We start from the raw sequence: 20,938 nt of genomic DNA on the forward strand, positions 1-20,938 counted from the left end.
TGCCAACATCTGCTGGATCATCAAAAAAGCAAGAGAGTTCCAGAAAAACATCTATTTCTGCTTTATTGACTATGCCAAAGCCTTTGAATGTGTGGATAAACTGTGGAAAATTCTTCGAGAGATGGGAATAACAGACCACCTGACCTGCCTTTTGAGAAACCTGTATGCGGGTCAGGAAGCAACAGTTAGAACTGGACATGGAACAACAGACTGGTTCCAAATAGGAAAAGGAGTATGTCAAGGCTGTATATTGTCACCCTGCTTATTTAATTTACATGCAGAGTACATCATGAGAAACGCTGGACTAGAAGAAGCACAAACTGGAATCAAGATTGCTGGGAGAAATATCAATAAGCTCAGATATGCAAATGACACCACCCTTATGTCAGAAAATGAAAAACTAAAGAGCCTCTTGATGAAAGTGAAGGAGGAGAGTGAAAAAGTTGGCTTAAGCTCAACATTCAGAAAACGAAGATCATGGCATCCGGTCCCATCACTTCATGGGAAATAGATGGGGAAACAGTGGAAACAGTGGCTGACTATTTTTTTTGGCTCAAAAATCACTGCAGATGGTGATTGCAGCCATGAAATTAAAAGACGCTTACTCCTTGGAAGGCAAGGTATAACCAACCTAGACAGCTTATTAAAAAGCAGAGACATTACTTTGTCAACAAAGGTCCATCTGGTCAAGGTTATGGTTTTTCCAGTAGTCATGTATGAATGTGAGAGTTGAACTATAAAGAAAGCTGAGCAGCAAAGAATTGATGCTTTTGAACTGTGGTGTTGGAGAAGACTCTTGAGAGTCCCTTGGTCTGCGAGGAGATCCAACCAGTCCATCCTAAAGAAGATCAGTCCTGGGTGTTCATTAGAAGGACTGATGTTGAAGCTGGAACTCCAATACTTTGGCCACCTGATGCAAAGAGCCACCTCATTTGAAACGACCTTGATGCTGGGAAAGATTGAGGGCAGGAGGAGAAGGGGACAACAGAGAATGAGATGGTTGGATGGCATCACTGACTCAATGGATATGAGTTTGGGTAAATTCTGGGAGTTGGTGATGGACAGGGAGGCCTGGCGTGCTGTGGTTCATGAGGTTGCAAAGAGTCGGACATGACTGAGCAACTAAACTGAAAAATCCCCAACATTAGGGTACTGATTGAAATAAAGTATGGTTAATCATGGGCTTCCCTGGTGGCTCAGATGGTAAAGAACTTGCCTGTAATGTAGGAGACGCCAATTGGATCCCTGAGTCAGGAAGATCCCCTGGAGGAGGGTATAGCAGCCCACTCCAGTATTCTTACCTGGAGAATCCCATGGACTGAGAGGCCTGGAGGGCTACAGTCCATGATGTTGCAAGAAGAGTTGAACACAACTGAAGCAACTGAGCATGTACATACGCATGGTTAATCATATATATGGGGCTTCCGAGGTAGCTCAGTGGTAAAGAATCCACTTGCCAATGCAGGAGACGTGAGTTCAATCCCCAGGTCAGGAATATCCCCTGGAGAAGGAAATGGCAACCCACTCCAGTATTCTTGCCTGGGAATTCCCATGGATAGAGGAGCTTGGCGGACTACAGTGCATGGGGTCACAAAAGAGTCAGACACGATTTAGCGACTAAACAACAACAAATTACATATACGTGACACAATTTAGCCTTTTGAAATGACAGTGTCCGTCTATAGATGTTGACATGGAAAGATATCTACAATATATGGTCCAGGGAGAAAAGCAGGTACTTGAACACTGCGTGGTGCCATCTGCATGAATAGTTAATGGTAGAGCAGACCTATGGTAGGAGTCATGGCAACCCACTCCAGTGTTCTTGCCTGGAGAATCCCAGGGATGGGGGAGCCTGGTGGGCTGCTGTCTATGGGGTCGCACAGAGTCGGACATGACTGAAGCGACTTAGCAGCAGCAGCAGCAGGAGTCATGGACCAGGGATTGTGTCTGGGTTTTAATACTGTCATATTCTAGGACATGACACAGGGATTTACATATTCTAGGCCCTCAATAAATATGTGTTAAATATAATCAAGACTTTGTTAAAAACCTTGAAGGTTAACCCCCTACCTGTTAATAATAGAACAGTGGGTGATTTTTTTTCTTTTTTACTGTCTTTATTGTCTGTTCTTTTTCTGCAAGAAATATGCTGAGAAGAGGACTGACTGCTGCCTTCAGAATTACACCGTAATGAATACATACATTGCTCTGTAAGCATACACTGGGTTTTCAGGTCCCTGTTGTCTGTGTTGCTGCCTGAGAGAGCTGGAGGCCAGTGGAGGCTCTAATGAAGCTTTAGTGACTGCATTTTGTTCTTCTCAAGTTTGCCTCGCAGACAAGCTAGTGACTTTCTGATGTTAATCTACCAGATCCATGACCAGAGAGGGGAAAAGTGCTTAAAAACTCAAAATTCTTAGAATTCTTCCTGAGGATTATAAAGCTCCATGAGGACATGAGTTTCTGAATCCCATTCCACTATCCAAGCAATAAAGATAAGTTCATAACTATTATGTCAAGTGTCAAGTAAACATCAGATGGAAGAAGAGGAGTTTTGAAAGACTGCAAGTGGGTAAAAATTCTTTCTACTGCAGGAATCACAGAAATGGTAACACAATGATTATTCTCAAAGGCTGAAATAGAAACTTTCATCTCAATAAAACCCCTGAGCTTCCCAGATTAGAGAATGGCACAGAGTTCAGGATAAGCCCAAGTGAAAACATTTGAGATATTTTATGTGTATCTTTATTTTGATCCTGCTCTGACTAAAAAATAGAGAAAAAAAATTTAAGCTTGCTTGCAAAATACATTAATAAAATATTTTTTAAGAAGTCACAGATGCTATTGGGAAGAAGAGAGAATTAGCTTAGGAGAAATAATGTGAAGCCAGGGATAAGGTTGATACACAAAATGCTTGTAATGGAAGTTCTACACAGTTGCTAGTTACGAGCCACAGTTTGAGCTTCCTAGTAGCCTATACAAAGAAAGAAACAAGACCAGCTGTTTTACTCAGGATGTCTGTGAGTTTAAAAACAATCATGTGCTTAATTCCAAGACCAGAAAGGCATTTCTTCCATGTGTTTTCATAGGGAACAAGGGGTCCCATCGAACACACAGATCTGTCAATGGAACACATGTTTCCATGCACTCACTGAGCCCATCTTTTTGAATCCTTGATCCATCCCTCTGGGCAAGAGAAGTGCCAGCCAGGATCTGGTCTGAGCAAGAAATGTTACAATAAGATTCATATTTAGTGGTCAGCTCATCTTACGCCAGTCCCCCTATGAATGGTGATCATGAAGTCACTGATGTCCATATGCCCAAACACATACGTCCTAGATCTCATCAACTAGGGGACTAAGGGGAGGCTGAAAATGCACAGAATGAGACGTACAGGTAGAGGAGCAGGGAGTCCGTGATGAGTGCTGGCCCTCAGGTCCACCCCATGGACACAGCTGACCTTCTATTTGATATTCTGTAAAGTGGAGCTTGCTCTGAGTCTTGACTGAGGAATGGAGATGACGCCTGTGAATACTGTCCTTTCATCCCCTCTGATCTCGAGGTGCCTGGCAGGGAAAGTGTGCCTGGTTGGTGAGATCTGTACATTCATGATGTCCTGGAGAGGTATGGTCTCATTCTACTTTTAGAGCTCCCATTAGAGCTACTGTTAGAGCTTCCTGGCCACTCATGACCAGCATCATCCTACCATAAAGCTGGATCTGGAGAGACTCAGGCTCAAGCTCCAAGTTGATACAACCAGGTGGATTTTTTTTCTCATTCTTTTATTTTTTCAATTATAAAAGTATGGTAATACATTTAAATGAGACTTGGAAAATATAGAACAAAGTTACATACAGTTCCACTATATATTACAATTATTTTTGAGTAGATAAATTAAGATTTTTTAATTGGAATTTCAATATCAAACTCTCAAAAATTAATAGAAAGAATATACAGAGAAGTAGAAGGATATAGTAGACCTAAAAAGCATCATGAACCAATTCAACATGATTAAGATTTATACAATTTTCACACAACAGCAGGATACAAACTCTATTCACGTTCCCATAGACTGTAAACTAGGAGACACTGGAACATATCCAGGGTGCAAGAATTTCATGGTCTAAAGGTATCGAAATCCTACAGAGTCTGACTAGGTGGATTTTTAAAGGAAGACCAAGTTGAGTGGCTTTGGAGTTCTTACAGCACAGTTCAGCTGTTGTTCACTCCCTGCCCCACCGAGCCTCAGATGCGGACAGAGCCTCCTGGAGCTGCCTGGAGCCGCCTGGAAGCCATGGCCCCGGCAGCGGGTGCAGATGCCCTCTTTGAGGGTGCAGGTTGAGGCTGCTTTTTGCCAACACTGTGCTGAAGATGCAGACGTGCAAGCCCTGCTCAGGGAGCCTGTTGGCTGCTCCTGGATGCTAATTAAGCAGGGTGGGCTGGTGTGCACCCTTCACCCAGATGTCCTTTCAGCTGTTGCTCTAGGGTCTTCTACCATGAGCCCTTCAGTGGATGTGTGGGGGTGGGATGGGGTAATGGCTGAAATGTGTCTTGAGTGCCGGTTTCTGCTGATGGAAGGGGTGCCTCTGTGCCCCTCCCCCATCCATCCAGCCAGTGCAGGTGTGCCCTGAGGGCCTGCCCACCACTCCCCCTGACACGGCTGTACTATCATGGGCCCTCCGGGGCACTACGGGGGCTTAAGTCAGGGTTTCTGGTTCAGCGTCCTCTCCCAGGCTTCTTAATGAACCTTCATTAGACCCTAGAGTTCAGGTAAGGCTGAGATGTTTAACCCCCAGAAGAACACCAGCTGTCCCAGAGATCTGCACTCCCAGTGCCCTAATGGGAACCAGTGCTGGCCAGGGAGAACACAAAGGGGAGCAGAACATGCCACCCGAAAGTGTGCCACTTTGGTGTGTGGATTATTTTGAACTGAAGGCGATTAAGACCCTGAAAACTTAGGAAAACCTTTTTACCTCTTCTTTAACTGCCTGAAAAGTGAACATGTTAGTCACTCAGTTGTGTCCAACTTTTTGTGACCCCATGGACTGTAGCCCACCAGACTCCTCTGTCCAGGTGATTCTCCAGGCAAGAATACTGGAGTGGGTTGCCATTGTCCTTCTGACCCAGGATCTTCCTGACCCAGGGATCGAATCTGCTTGGCAGGCAGATTCTTTACTATCTGAGTCATCAGGGAAGCCTAAGAGATTTTTAAAAGGAAGCCTGTATCAAAAAGACAGCTCTTACCAGAGATAACTTTTTTCTAACCTGAGAGACTTACCGCCCTGGGTAATATCTTATGCCAACCATCTGCTCTTCCCATCTTCCTGTGAATGGCCCTTGTCCCCCTCTGGCACCCCAGACCCCTAACCCTTTCCTCAGCTCAGGATGGCAGCAAAGCCTCAATTGGCCAACTGCCTTTGCATCTTCTGTCTTTGGGGGGGCTCCAGTATGCACATAATTTGTTTTTCTCCTATTAATTTGTCATCTGTCAATTTAATTATTACACCAGCCAAAGAATCTAGAATGGAGGAAAAGAATCCTTTTCTTCCCCAACAATGAGGAGATGAACTTCTAGCACAAGGGAGGGAGGGGAAGGAGGAAGGAAGAAAAGACTGGGATGAAAAAGAGGGAAAAGAGAAGAGAAAGAGGTGCCAGCAACTCAATCAACATTACTCCTTGATTTCTAAATCAGCACTTTTCTATTACTCCTCCTCCCAAGCTCTACTTGAGCAAATACGTGTGCTAAGTCACTTCAGTCATGTCTGACTCTTTGTGACCCCATGGACTGTAGCCCACCAGGCTCCTCTGTCCATGGGATTCTCCAGGCAAGAATAGTGGAGCGGGTTGTCATGCCCTCCTCCAGGGGATTTTCCTGACCCAGGGATAGAACCCTGGTCTCCTGTGTCTCCTGCATTGCAGGGGAATTCATTACCACTGAGCCACTGGGAAGCTGAGCAAATATAAAGAAGCAAATTGTTTCAGAAATCCTAGTTTCACTTTACGTCTCCATTGCTAAACCAGAGACATAAGAGCAAGCCTGTTTGTTTCCTGATTTTTAGGGCATGAACAGAGGGAAGGAAGAAATATTCTTGGCAGCCTACCTCTTTTTCTAAGGCCTTCGTAATTTCCTGTTAATTTAAGACCTGAATCTTTGCCAGGTAAATAACACAGGTAAAGATAAACTTCACTGGCCCTGGACTCTGACCTTTGTTGAATGCCCCGCCCCCTCTCCAATCTGGCCTCCATCCCACCTCTGGAAAGTTTGGAATTGTTACCTGGAAATTTTGAGCAGAGAACAAATAGCTGAAGAGGCAGAGCATATTGATTTTAGACCAGTGAAAGTATAAAAACACCAGCACATTTTAGAGTTCCTCTCCAGTCAGCTGATAAGTTTTCCTCTCTTTCTCAAAAAGGTAACCCAATGGAGTCAATTTCCCTTCCACGTTCCTGATAGGGCTCCCACCCACTCTGCCACCTCCCAGCTTATGCCCACCCAGGCTGTACTTTGCCAGCATTGCACAGAACAATTTACTTAGACAAGAGTAATTTAAATAAGTATTTAATCCCTTTTTCTCCCTATTGTTGAGCACACCTATATTTCTCTTCTTGTTGGAAGGCTTCCTCTAACAGTGATTTCAAAGAGGGGCTGTATATGATAAAGGGGTTATACCCTTTATATAGCTGATAATCTAGCTAGAGATCAAAATCTAGGTTCCAACTTCTTTCTCTTTGATACTTTAAAAATATCATTCAACTATTTTCTTAAATCCAGTGTTACTGTTTAGAAATCTGAAGGCAATTGATTTTTGTTCCTTCCTCACCCCTCCGCTACCCTGTTGCCTGGAGCATAGAGGTAATGGCTGGAGCTTTCGCTGCCAGTTTGAATCATGAGGACAAGATGGAATAGTGATCCAGAATGAAACCTGTGTCTTCAAAGACCCAGTAAAACAGAGCTACAACATCAGCCATGAACTATCCATCTTTAAATTTCTACAACAGAGAAAAATAAATGTTCATTGTGTTTATGCACAATGTGTTTATACGGTTATGTGTAGTCCGTGTCATTAGCAGCTAAAATGAATCTGATTTCATGTATTGATTAAATCTGCATTAGCTTATACTTTCCAGAAATCTGATTAATTTTCTCAGTGAGTTCCTGTTCACCAGATATCAGCTATCTTGGCTGGCAGCGGGTAAACATGAAAGGGACTGAAATTTAGGTTTTATCTTGAGCTCCCTCCTAGTGAGCTCAAGGAATATGAGTGGCATAGGAATGGCCTCTGGCATGACAGTGTGAATTTGGCAACTCCCCATGTGCCACCACTACCACCCCCATCAGGGGACCTGTGGGCACACTCTTCCGGCATGACCCTTTTCATGAGCCAGGCCTTGTGGTTGGAATGCCCTGTTCTCGCCAGGGGAAAGAAGGGACTGCTAGGCTGCAGATCTGCTTGTCTGTACTTCTGCCCTCAGCCTGATGTTACCATCTGGGGCTGTTTTCAGTGCCATGGGAGGTGGGGTGGGGAGAGTCTGGAGTTGGGAAATGATCTATGGAGGCCTCTGTGGGGAGAAAAGAACACATCACAAGGCGATCGATCACTCAGCCTATCCCTCTCCAGGGCACCCAGCTCTCATCTGGAAAGGGTTTCTGTGTCTCTCCCACACATGTGGCCTCCCCGCTGCGGCCACCAGGAAGGTAGGGTTGGGGAGGGCACATCTCATGGTTTTTAAGTTTGTCTCTCGGTCTTCTTCAACCTCCCTCTTGCTTCCATAGCATCTTCAGGTTTGTATTCACGGGAGTGTGCCGGCATCTCAGGCACATTACCATCTTGTCAGCCCTGCATTTTTTCATTGTACTAATCACCATCTGAAGCTGATATTTATACATGTATTTGTTTATGGTCTTTCTCTTGAAACCTCCACTAGATCTGCAGCTCCACAAAGGTTGTAATTTCGCCTGTTCACAGCTGTCTTCCCAGCACTGGGCACAGTGCATGGTAGAGATGCTTGATAAATCCAAATTGTTGACTGAATCACTGAGCTGGTGCTGGAGCACAACCTGATTCCAGCGCAGGGATTCCTGCTCCATATCTTGTGCTTTTCCCACCTAAGTCCCTGGATCTCCTGGGCAAAAATGGTGTAGAGAGGCGAGAGGTCATATTAACTAAGACCCCAACAATGATATTGGGTCCTTCCCGAAACATTGGCTGAAATCACTGCTGGATGATCAGACGTAGGGCAGGGCTCCTCTGTCCATGGAATCCTCATGGCTTGAGCTCAAGAAAGCTTTGTTTTAATTGAATAGACACACAAACTCTCCAGGAAGAGGTGTTTCAACATAACTACCGGGGGCAGGAAACAGGGTAACTACAAGAGCAGTTTGGGGGTTATATGGTGGAGGAAAGAATGGAATACTAACGTGTTCTTGACTCAAAAGGGCCTTTGGTCTATACCGTCTCATAGAGGGCAGGTAAAGAGCCTTGACCAGCGCTGCCCAATGCCCTAGCCACTCATTTCGTGTGGCTATTTACACTTAATTAAAATGAAATAAAATCTAAAATTCAGTTTCTCAATAGCACTAGCCAGGGCTACTGATTTCAAGCGCTCCATAATAGCCACATATGGCTAGTAGCTATTGCACTGGACAGTTGTGTCGTTACTTAGCACTGTCCGACACTTCTGCAACCCCATGGACTGGAGCCCACCAGGCTCCTCTCTCCACGAGATTCCCCAGGCAAGAATACTGGAGTGGGTTGCCATTTCCTCCTCCAGGGGATCTTCCCAACCCAAGGATCGAACCTGCATCTTCGGCACTGCGGGCAGATTCTTTACCGCTGAACCACTTGGGAAGCCATCACTGGGCAGTACAGATAATATATAAAACACTTTCATCATCACAGAATGTTCTATTGGACAAAGCTGACTTAGACCCTCAGAATGAAAGGAAATTCATTCCTATTGCTGACCTGGCCTACTGACATTCTCTTGTCTTCCAGAGCATCCCATCCCCACAGACTTCCTGCTCCACAGGGAGCAACACTATTTGCCTTTACTTCCAGGGCCCTGCAGGTCATAGGATTTATTGAAACAATGAGCCCTCAATACGTTTTTGTTCAAGGCTGAAGGCCCCCAAAGTGAGTCAAGGACCGGAGTAACGGAAGAGACTCCTGCTTCCCTTCTTTTCTCACCTCTGGTGCCCCCCCACCCCCACACACCCTCCCCAAATTCCAAAGCGGCAGTCAGGGACAGTCCCGCCTCCAAAACTTTCTGTCCCCACACCACGAGAATGCCTCAGAAATATCTGCTCCAGGTCTCAGACCAGTCTTGCTTGTGAAGGTACATTTGTTCACATGATAATTTTCTGTCTTACTCCACCTTCGACTCCTGTGCACTTAGCACAAGTGTGAGCTGCTCAGCCGTGTCTGACTCTTTGTGACCCGGTGGACTGTAGCCCACCGGGCTCCTCTGTCCGTGGAATTCTCCAGGCAAGAATCCTGGAGAGGGTGGCCGTTCCCTTCTCCAGTGCACCTAGTAGGTGTTCCGTAAATGTTGAATGAACCGCTCAGTTTCCCCTTGTCTGCCGCCCGGGGGACCTCGGGAGGCGCCACCCTTAGAGAGCTGGTGGGGAGAAAGCCCCCGCCCAGTTCCCGGCTGAAGCGGGGCGATCCGGCCCGAGGGCCGGGGGTCGGGCGAGGCGCAGCCCTGGAGGCGTGTCCTCCCGGGTCGGGCGCTGCCGCCCCGAGAGGCGGGCAGTTGGCCCGGCAGGGCCGCAGCGGCCGCAGAGGTCGGGCGGCCGCGAGCATGGAGAGGGAGCTGGAGGCGCTGGCCGCCCGGCCCGAGAGCCCGGGCGAGCCGCCCTTCCAGGCGCTGGTGGAGGCGGCGGGCGGCCGCGGGCAGGTGCTGCTGGTGGGCGAGCTGTGGGAGCGCGAGCAGAGTCGCGCGCTGCTGTGGGACTTCGCCCGAGCGGTGTTCCCGCCCCAACAAGCCGCCGGCAAGCCGGGCGGCGGGGCCGCCGAGGGCGCGGGGCCCGGGGCGCCGAGGGCGCCGAAAAGGCACGCGACCGGGGCGCGCGCCATCCGCTCGCCGCTCGTCTTCGTGCTGTGCCGCGCGTCGTCGCTGGCCGCCCGGGGGCCGCGGCGCCACCTGCGGGAGATGCTGCGGGATGTGCGAGGCCGGCGGCGGGCCGGCGCGGCGCTTGTCGGGGTGCTGGTGGCCGAGGCGGAGCCGGAGGACGCGGTGGCCCCGGAGCTGCGGCTGCTGGAGGCGCTGCTGCGCACTGTGTTCGGCCGCCAGGCGGGAGGCCCAGTGCAGGCGGCCGCCTACCGCCCTGGCCAGCCGGGTTCCAGCCTGGCGGTTCAGGCGGCCGCCTGCAGAGCCCTGCAAGCCGCCGGGCCCTGGCAACCAGGTGAGGGGGGCGCGAGGCCCGCGGGGCATGGGCGGGCGGCAGCTGGACATCGCACTGGGTGGGAGCCCTTTAGGCCAGCGCCCCCCGCCTAGTGGTACCCGGAGGTAAACTGAGGCCGGGAGAGAGGCGGTGCCTAGCCCTAGACCTCCCAACTAGGGCGGAGCGGGCCCTGGGCAAGGGGCCGAGTCTGTGCCGGGAGGACCCTGAGTGTATGCGAAATACAGGGGCTTAGGAAAGCCAAGCAGAAGGCAGGGGAGGTTGGTAGAGAGAGGGCTGGACAGCGCTGGGCAAAGATCTAGAAGTTTCTGGGAGGAGAAGGGGGGCGAGGAGACGGGAAAGCCTTGCGAAACGCCAGTTTAAAGGTGGGAGGAGCACAGGACTGGGACTAGGGTGTTTCTGGTGCTGGGAGCTTCTAGGACGCGCGCTGCTAGGGATGCGGAATGCGCTACGGATGCGATGGTGAAGCGCCGTGGGGTCAAAGGAACAAGGCAAGGAATAAATGCGGGGCACTTGGAAGTTGGGGGAAAAGGATGTAAGGGACTGAGGCACAGGCTTTCCCAGTCCTTCTTGACTGCCCACCGCAGTATCTGCCTCTCTTCCTCCTAAGGAGAGGGGAGGGGAGTGGGGGTCTTTTCCCAGCCCCGGTGACTGCTGCCATTAGCGAAAGGGTGAGAATCTCCTCCATTCTGGTACACGAGGTCTTACAGAAGCTTTCCAGGGCCCCGAGATTAAAATACGGACGCTAAGTACAGCTGGACCTGGCAAAGCTAGGAAATGGCAGAGCGATCTTTGCACTTCGAGCATCCTTCTCCTACTCCTCTCTCCAGCATCTGCCGCCCCCCAAGCCTTCCAGCCTCTGCCAACCCTTCTTGCTACAGAGTTTCTTAAGATAGAGGCTGTATTCTGCCTCCCTGGGCATTCGTGTGTTAACCCAGCAACTGGGTGATGCCAGACTTAACAGGGGTGGGGATGGGTCTCCTTTTCCAGCAAGGAGACCTGGTACCCCTGATGTCACAGGCTTCCCTGCCAACTTGGCCAGCCTAGGTGAAGACCATCCCTTTCAGCTGTAGAGCCTGTCCTAACCTCCCCCACCCCTTCCCACATCTATTCTGTTGAGTCTGTGAGAAAGCCAGCTGAATTTGAAACACAGTGTCTAGCATCCAGAAAGACATAAGAATGTCCCGAGGTGGATTGTCATTCAGATTGTTGCTGCCAGCACCTTTGCTGACCTGGCCCCATGGGGAAAATTTTCTGTTCCTTAGTGAGTTTGTGCCTAGAAAATTATCTGAGCCCTTAGTTTCTTAGCTATCTACTATTCCCAGGGAACAACTTTTTAATTCCCCAGAGCCAAGCTTGCTCTGGCCTCTACTTTTTTTTTTAACATTGCAATTGCATGAAAAGCGTTTTCTTCCATCCTCCTTTTCCTCTCACCATTCAGAAGTGGACTTCTCCTCCAGAAAGCCTTCCCTGACCCACTCCCCTTCACAAATCAAACCCCAGGACCCGCTTCTGCTCTCCAAGCTCTTACCATGGTGGTTTTGTCACTTTCCCTTGTGAATCACCACTGTATTCCCATTTCCCGACACCCTGCTCAGCACACAGAATCCTTGCCTCCTTTTAAACAGGAACACTTAAAATCTTTTAAAAGTTTGTGAGGGAATCATTCTCTATTGCATTAAAGTCAATTATACTTTCATCAAAACGTATTGAACATGAAACCTTTCATTAATGACTGAAGGTCATGGGTGTAATTATAACTCATTGTCCAGAAATTCCTTTCAGGTTTTTGCAGTAGGCTATGCCATGGATTCATGCTGCTACGGTTTTGCTAGTGATAGCAAAGTTTTCCAGTCTCTTCCCTCACTGTCTGGTGGCTATTCTTAGACTTTTAGGCTACCTGCCTCTTGCTAGTGGTTGTTTACTCAGTGTATGCTTAATACAGCTGTCTTTTGGTTGCAAAACTAAGGACCCAATCTTATTAAATTGGGTACAAATTAAGAGTAAATGGGCCCCACATAAAGAATCATAAATAAGGATTTTCTGTGTTTGGGCTCTCTGGAGTCCTTTTTTAAAACTTTGTTCCAGTTGACCTGATTGCAGATGGTTAGGGATCCCCAGATAACTGAGGTGATATTATAATAAGGAAACTCGAATCAACATGTAATTATTTTGTGTATGATTATCAAAAACGATTAATTCTATTCCTATTAAGAAATAGTTTGATGGCTTTTTCAAGAATAGTTGAATGGCCATCATTAAAAAATACAAATAATAAATGTTGAAGAGGGTTTGAAGAAATGGGAACCGCTCACACACGGTTGGTAGGAATGTAAAGTGGAGCAGCCACAGTGGAAAACAGCATGGAGGTTCCTCAAAAAACTAAAAATAGAGTCTCCACGCGATCCGGCAGTCCCACTCCTGGTCATATATCCAAGGAAAGCCATAATTCAAAAAGGTACACTACCCCTACATTCACAGCAGCACTGTTTACAATAGCCAAATGTGGGAACAACCTGAGTGTCCATTGACAGATGGAGAGACAAAGAAGATGAGATACATACACAATGAAATGTTACTCAGCGTAACAAAGAATGAAATAATGACATTTATATATATATATATATAAAATAAAACATTACTCAGCCATTACAAAGAATGAAATAATGCCATTATATATATAATGAAATATTACTCAGCCATAACAATGAAATAATGTCATTATATATATACAATGAAATATTACTCAGCCATAACAAAGTATGAAATAATGTCATTTATATATATATATAATGAAATATTACTCAGCCATAACAAAGAATGAAATAATGTCATTCACAGCAACATGGATAGACTTAGAGATTATCTTACTGAGCGAATGAAGTAAGTCAGAAATATCATATGATATCACTTATATGTGGAATTTAAAATATGACACAAAAGAGCATGTCTATGAAACAAACAGACTCACAGACATAGAGAACAGACTTGTGTTTGCCAAGGAGGATGGGTCATGCGGAAGGAAAGGATTGAGAGCTTGGGGTTAAAACTAGTATGTATAGGAGGGACAAACAGCAACGTCCTACCGTATAGCACTGGGAGCTATATTCAATGTCCTTTGATAAACAGAAATGAAAAAGAATATATTTTTTAAATGTATAACTGAGTCACTTTGTGGCACAGCAGAAATTAGCACAACATTGTAAATCAACTATACTTCAATAAAATTTTAAAAACTTGTTTGAACTAAAAAATCGAGGGAGGAGGTTTATGGGTCCTTGAATTTTTTCTTTTGTGCTATATAATTGTAATTAACTTCACATCGTTTTGGTTACTGTTGTTTCTCCAATATGGTACCTACATAGGGTTTCTGTGAAAATGAAATGAAATAATATCAATATATATAAAAACAACTAGGTTTTTAAAGTTAAGTTCAAAAACCCTACCCCCTTTTGCAAATTAGAATCTTTTTTTTTTTTTTTTTTTAGTTAGTTGAAACTAGGGCAGTTGACAGCTGAAACTTTGGTTGCTGAACTGAAAATTCTCTCAGTTGCATCAAGAATCATCTGACCCACGGCCTCTGAGACTTTGTGTTCTTTCTAGCAGAAGGAGCCTGGGAGAGACCAGGCCTTCCAGCACTGCTGGCGTGCTTTTCCTGGGGTCCCTGGGGCCGGGGGAAGAACCCAGATACCAGCTCCCGCAGTGGTCCAGCTCAGTGTGAGTGTGTCGCCTTCTTGGACTCCTGGATCCTGAGGGGGGGTGGGGTTGGGGTTACAGTCAGGTGCACACAGGGACTGGAGGGATGGAGTGGACCAACATCCAGGAAGGCGGGGAGTAGCAGGGTGGGGTGGGGTGGGGGCTCTAGCCCCAGGAGTCTCCGCCTAAGGAAGGCCGTGTGGGCGGGGCCGCAAGGCAGATGTCAGACTTGCCTGGTGGGGCACCTGGAGCCAAAAGCATTGTTCCCTGCCTTGCCCCACCCCTGCACCCCTGCCCCCCCACCCCCAAGGATCCTGGGAGGTTCCCCAGAGCAAGTGACTTTTGAGCTAAGGGTTGGGGGATTTTCTTAGACGGAAATGGGAACGCTTTGGAGAGGGAGCACTATGAACCAAGGCTTGACAGCATGATGTCAAGTTCAGAAAAGGGACCCCTGCCCAGAGGGCCGGGGTGTGAGACGCATAAGAGGACTGGTGAGGGCCGAGGCTGAAGAAGAGAGTCAGAACCAAATCAGGGCCTTGGGCTCAGGTCTCTCAGGAATAGGGAGCCACTGGCGACTTCTGAGCAAAGGCGCGCAGATTAGGGTGTTAAAGAGGTGGCTGGACTGCAGGAGCAGGGAGAGACCAGAGGCAGAGCCCAGCTAAGAGGGAACTGCACCCTGCTGGGGCGCTGGGGTCCCTGCCTCGCAGGCTGTCACCTCCAAGAGGCCCTGAAATTGCCTCATCTCCCAGGCTCTCTCTCATGGCGGCTGCTCCTTCCATCAGCAAGAGAATCTCCAGCCTCATGTAACATAATGTAATCACAGGAGGGACAACCTGTCACCTTTGGCACAAACCAAAATCAATGGCCTGACTATCTCATCATATTCACAGGTCCCACCCGCACACAAAGGAGGGGATTATGCAGCATAAGTGCCCCAAGGAGTGGGAAACTTGCTGTCTTAGAATTCTGCCCACACAATTGAAAGCTTAAAAAATACAAAAGGAGAAACACAAATATTAAAAATCATTCGTTTAATTCCCTCACTCAAAGGTAACTATAATTTGGATAGACTACTCTGTCTCCCTAGCTACCTATTTATAGCACCTTGTACTATTTACATTTTAATAAATTCACTTCTATATAATAGATAAATCATCTGCAAAATGCGTCACATATTTAAAATATTTAATTACAAAAATGTTGACTTCAATCTCTGCATCATCATTTTGGATGTATCTGGAAACTAAAGGGAAAGAAAGTGAAGGAATCATAAACAACTTTATGTAAATCTTGGATCACTTCCCTCTGTAGCATAGAACAGATTGTTTAGTCTCATGTAGAAGTGAATATATTAAGATGCAAATTGCATGTACAGACCATATGTATACATTTATAATGTAAATCATAAATAGTAGATTATACATACATACATATACTGTTTTAGAGTCTGCTCTCCTCATCAATAACAGTGTGACTGTGCAGTATTCCACAGCAACAATTACATGTCAGCATCTTTCATCTTCTTTTTTCTTTGAGATAATCGTAGATTCACACACAGTTGGAAGAGACCATGTAAAGAATTTCTATGTACATCTTGCCCAGTTTCCCCCCATGGTAACTTCTTGCAAAACTATAGGAAAATATCGACAACCTGGATATGGACACTGAGACAATCCACAGGCTTTATTCAGATCTCCCTAATTCTACTTGCGTTTGTGCGTGTGTTTAGTCTTAGGGAATTTGATACATCATTTTTAATGCCTGAATCCCATCATATGACTGAGTAAGCGATAGTTTACTCAGCCAATCCCTTTGTCAGACCTCATATCAATTAGGGTGCTCTCAGCTCCGGGTGAAGAAACCATGATGCAAACCAGTATCAACAGCCAAGGAATTCATTATTTCACCTAAAAGACAGTCTAGAGATGGAATCAGCTTCAGGGCTCATTGAGTCAGGGGCCCAGCGACCCCATCAAGGATCCAGGCTCTTTCCTTCTCCCTGCCGGGCTGTCCATGCTGTTTCATCGGTAGGCTGGGAGCAAGATGGCTGGAGCAGTTCCACTGCTGCTGGTTGCTATGCTGCTGCTAAGTCGCTTTAGTCGTGTCCGACTCTTTGCAACCCCATGGACTGTAACCTGCCAGGCTCCTCTCTCTATGGGATTCTCCAGGTTAGAATACTGGAATGGGTTGCCGTGCCCTCCTCCAGGGGATCTTCCTGACCCAGGGATTGAGCTCAGCCTCCTGTCTCCTGCCCTGCAGGCAGATTCTTGACCGCTGAGCCACCACCACTGGGAATTCTAATTATTCCTAATTATTTCTTTAGGATAAAATCCTAGAAGTGGAATTGCTGGGTCAAAGGGTATGTACCTTTTTAAGGTTTTTGCTATGCATTTTGTTGGGTTTTTAAAGTAGATAGTTACTGGGGCCGACTTCTTCACTTTCATTCCCAGCGTACCCACTCAGAAACTTTGTCCTCTGACTGGGTGATTCCTTCTCTTGTGTTCCAGGTGACCTCCGGGACTCTGAGGAGGAGCTGGTACTGACGGCTGTATATCCCAACGGAGATTGCGAGGATCCTGGAGAGGGGTCACAACCCTGTGACAGAATTGCCTCTGCTCCCACTGAGCCCGCCAGAGACTTGAGATGAAGGCTGGACCCCTGGCTGCCCCAGCCCTAACCTGCAGACTTGGACCTGGCTCTTCTCACTGAGTCCCCCTGCCTCCATGTTGACCTTGGGATGATGGTAACTACAAGGCCCCACCTGCCGGGGGCTGTTGCATTGACATGTTACCAGCCAGGCAGTGAGACTTAGGAAGCTAAGTAGGGCCTAAGAAAATGTATCCTCTGGGAACCTGCCCCCCAACCTTGCGTCTGCTCATTCTCTGGTCACAGTGGGGTTATTATTTCTCTCTGTGCTTCGGTTTCTCTATGCCATTGAAACAGACAGCTATGGGCTTTGAGGTCCTGTGGTGCTGTGGCGTCCTGTCGTTGTTTGCATGAGCATCCATCATTTCAAGAGCAGCTGGACCAGAAATCATCAGATCTGAGAGAGGAGCCCTGGACCTCTCACTCAACCTTTGGGGCTTCTAGTTCTCAAACACGTAGGAGCGCTACCAGCCCAGTGGCTCTCAACCAGGGGCCAAGCTACTCCTCCAGGCAGCATTGGAAATTGTGTTGTGTGTGTGCGCGCACGCGTGCGTATTAGGAGAATCACTGTGACTGTAGAGCACCCCTGGAATTTAGTGGGCACCTCATAATGCACGGGACAATCTCCAATGGTGCAAAATTGTTCCATTAAAAAATGCCAATTGTGGCAACTTTGAGAAACGCTGGGTGGGACTGTCTCCTCCCAGTCAAATTCTAGGAAGAGTCCCCAGAGCGGAGGGAATTGGGTTTCCTGGGGCTTTGGCTCCCAGAGCAAGCCAGAGTAAAGATGCACTGCCATCCTGGGGGCCTCTGGGGCCAGAGCGAAGATGGTCCATGATGCAGCCCCAGAGTATAAGTAGTTTTGCGCATCTTTATTCTCCACATTGACATTGACTTTCTGTACCAAGTTCTTTGAGAATAAAGATGCTGGGAACTGACCATGTCACCAAACAGAAGGAAAGTTAGGGGTAGGAATTACAAGAGCATAGGATTTGTTTTGGATCTCAGATCCTGTCCTAACACAAGATCAAAGCTGATGAAGCCCAGAGGTACCAAGTTCCAGAATCCTTTTTGCTCTGCTTATGAGTCCATCAGAGTCAGTGAAGTTCCTTTAAAAGTCAGGAAGACCATCTGTGTTTACTCAGAGAGAAAACTCTGTATTACCTCCCTTGTCCTTCTCACCTGCCCCTGGAGAAGTCCAGTCTTTAGAATGGCAAGGAGAGCTCTGATTTTCCCAAGTAGAAAGCATTATCTGTGGGAAGCAGCTAAATGCATTCATCCATGCATGATTCACTCAGCAGACATGCAGCTGTGACTGCTATTTGCCCAGCACTCTACAAGATGCTACATAACTTGTGTTAGTTATTTCAGCTCTTGCTATGATGGCAACCAAACATGGAATGGGAAACCTTCTGCTGCCCAGGAGCTCTTTGATGTTAAGGAGGAGGCCTTTCTGCTCCAGGCCTCCTGTTTATTCTAACAGGGAGCCTAATCCATATTGGACTTCCCAGGTGACACTAGCGGTAAAGACTCCGCCTGCCAATGCAGGAGAGGCAGGTTCGATCCCTGGGTCAGGAAGATCCCCTGGAGGAGGGCACGGCAACCCACTCCAGTATTCTTGCCTGGAAAAAGTCCATGAACAGAGGAGGCTGGCAGGGTACAGTCCAGAGGGTCAAAAAGACTTGGACACAACTGAGTGACTGAGCATAGACACACAATCCATATCAATGTGAGGGCAGGTAGGATGACAGGAAGGACCCAGCTGACTTGCCCATACACAAGAATGGATCAATGAACTGCTGCTGGTTTTGTTTTAAAACAAGGGGCCCCATTCCTTCAACCATGGCCACCTCCTGGGAAGAGAGGAAGCGGGAGAGTAGCCCATGTCCCCCTGTCTCCCACGTCCTCCAGCCAGGCAAGCTGTCTGCCTGCACCCCCACTGCGAGCTGGATCCAGAGGTGCGGGCAGACCAATTTCTGCATCAGTATTATCTCGACTGGAGGCTAGGACTGCAGAGGGCTCTACGGTATTTAGTGGGGCCCAGAATGGTGTGTCTCAGTTAATCCAGGGGGAGTTCAGACCAGTGCAGTCAGCAGAGATGCTGAGACTGCGGCCGCATTTATTGGTGCACTTGTGCAACAACAGGAGTGGCTGGTTCCAGTGCTGGTATTGGAACAGTCTTCGGCAGCCTCATCATTGATTATGCCAGAAACCCTTTTCTGAAGCAGCAACTGTTCTCATATGCTATCCTGGAATTTTTTTTTTTTTTTTTTGCCAAACCACATGGCATGTGGGATCTTAGTTTCCAGACCAGGGATCGAACCCACACCCCCTGCACTGCAAGGTGGAGACTTTACCACTGGACTGCCAGGGAAGTCCCTGATGATTGCTTTCTTGAATTTTGTTTGCCATGTAACAGAAATGACTGCTTGAAATGTTGGCATTCATATTAATTATGGATGTAATTCTGTGTATCTTACTGTGACTCTGAAAACTTGTAGTACTGGTGTCAGGGAAATGTACATTATTTCCAAAGTCATTTCGTTAATGATGAAAACTTTAAAAAATAAAAAGGAATTAAATAAAATGGGAAGGCTGGTAATTTTGAAGCTGGTATATATTTCTATTTCTCTGTTAACCTCTTTGTAATAATTTGATTGAAGTTTTTTTATCTGGTGGGGGGGGGGGCGAGAGCTTTTTTTAAGTTGGGAAATTGTCTAAGGCAGAAGTCACACGACAGCAGCCTCTGCTGTGTTTAAAAATCTTTTGTAGGGATTTCCCTGGCAGTCTAGCGGTTAAGAATCCACCTTCTAATGTAGGGGATGTGGGTTCGATCCAAAGTAAGATGGCAGCTGAGCCCACGCACTGCAAAAAAAGTCTGCCACTACTGAGACCCGCAAGTAAGTTTGCAAGCCTCTGGTGTGAAGGGTGGTTTGGTGATGTTCAGTCGCTTCAGTCATGTCTGACCCTCTGCAACCCCATGGACCGTAGCCCACCAGGCTCCTCTGTCCATGAGATTTCCCAGGCAAGAATACTGGAGTGGATACCATTCCCTTCTCCAAAAGATCTTCCAGACCCAGGGATCGAACCCAGATCTCCTCCATCTCCTGCATTGTAGGTGGATTCTTTACCGCCGAGCCACTGAGGAAGCCCAAAGGGTGGTTTACACATGATTTTTTCATTACCTTCAGTATTTGCTGTGAATAGTTGAAGAGAGCAGGTCTTTCTTTACTGAGATTTGGGTTCTGCCTCCCAAATGTTAAATGGGACTGAGACCCACCTTTGCTTTCTTCGGGCAGGGTCTCCTCCCCTCCCCACCCCACAGTTCCTGCTTGGAAGCCCTGGCCTGCCTTCTCTGCCATCTTGAGAAATTGCTAAGACAAGCCCCATCCTTTCAGGAAGTATGGTTGCTGTCTTCTAGCAGACAGTAGAGTTGGGTACCAGAGGGATGCCCTTGATGGTGAGTCTCTTCACAAGGTGCAAAGGTTGGGGTGGGCCTGTCTGAGGGGGCAATTAGAACAACGGTACCAGGAGCCATCAGCAAGGGGCCTCCGGTCAGGTCCCAGTGTGGACTCTTGGGGGCTAATCTTTCTAATATGGCCGTGGTTCTGACTTGAATCAAGAATTCCTAATAGCTAATAAAATCACACCTCATTGCTGTCTAATCAAAAACAAAATGGATCTTCCCCTTTATTCTCATAAAATGTTTCTTGAAGGGACCTTTGGGAGCAGGGCATCAGGGTGAATGGCAGGGCCTCTAGAATCATCTGGTCTGAAAATCCTCCAGTTCTGGCCAGGGTGACATGTCCACGACCACATTTCTTAGGATTGGAAAACCAGCAGCTGGAAAGTATCAGTAAACATTTAAAAGAGACTGCCTTTTCTTTAAAAGATAGCATTTAACTTGGTATTTATTAGGGTGTGTGTCTGCACACGCGAATGTTTAACAAGCCGAGACAGCCTAACGGAGTCTCAGAGAACCCTTTATACTACATGCGTCATGGTTTCCTCTCAAAGCCTTTGTCTACAAGAGGACTCTGCACAGGGGTCCCTTGGTGATCAAACCACAAGCTTAAGGCAAAGTTTCAAAGGGGCCAGGGGCTGAGGCCCCCAAACCTGTGGTCTAAACAAGCCCCTCTCACCTGGGACAGACTACCTAGGACCCCATGTGCCTGGAGAAGGTTGACGGTGGCC

At 47.4% G+C, this 20,938-nt stretch overlaps 1 protein-coding gene across 2 annotated transcripts; it reads left to right on the forward strand.

Annotated features, from left to right (window-relative positions):
• Positions 1-9,801: 9,801 nt before the first annotated feature.
• On the forward strand, positions 9,802-19,331 carry C3H2orf72 (chromosome 3 C2orf72 homolog). 2 transcript variants are annotated; one of them, XM_055574815.1, is made up of 3 exons: positions 9,802-10,405; positions 14,006-14,119; positions 16,606-19,331. In XM_055574815.1, the coding sequence occupies exons 1-3, from the start codon at positions 9,802-9,804 to the stop codon at positions 16,743-16,745; spliced, it is 858 nt and encodes a 285-aa protein (XP_055430790.1). In that variant the 3' UTR covers positions 16,746-19,331. The 2 variants fall into 2 exon arrangements, 1 of the variants encoding a protein (XP_055430790.1); XR_008712558.1 differs by lacking the exon at positions 9,802-10,405 and adding an exon at positions 16,422-16,457 and having other exon boundaries at positions 13,977-14,119; positions 16,606-16,672.
• The last annotated feature ends 1,607 nt before the right edge of the window (positions 19,332-20,938 follow it).

This window comes from Bubalus kerabau, chromosome 3 (genome assembly GCF_029407905.1).
Source record: "Bubalus kerabau isolate K-KA32 ecotype Philippines breed swamp buffalo chromosome 3, PCC_UOA_SB_1v2, whole genome shotgun sequence".
In the NCBI taxonomy this organism is placed as follows: domain Eukaryota; kingdom Metazoa; phylum Chordata; class Mammalia; order Artiodactyla; family Bovidae; genus Bubalus; species Bubalus kerabau.

What these genes read in the sequence shown, in the direction of transcription:
- C3H2orf72 (XM_055574815.1), top strand. Translation starts at nt 9,802, where the DNA reads ATGGAGAGGGAGCTGGAGGCGCTGGCCGCCCGGCCCGAGAGCCCGGGC. An exon ending in CGCCGGGCCCTGGCAACCAG is followed by an intron (nt 10,406 to 14,005) that starts GTGAGGGGGGCG and finishes TGTTCTTTCTAG; the next exon opens with CAGAAGGAGCCTGGGAGAGA. An exon ending in CCGCAGTGGTCCAGCTCAGT is followed by an intron (nt 14,120 to 16,605) that starts GTGAGTGTGTCG and finishes CTTGTGTTCCAG; the next exon opens with GTGACCTCCGGGACTCTGAG.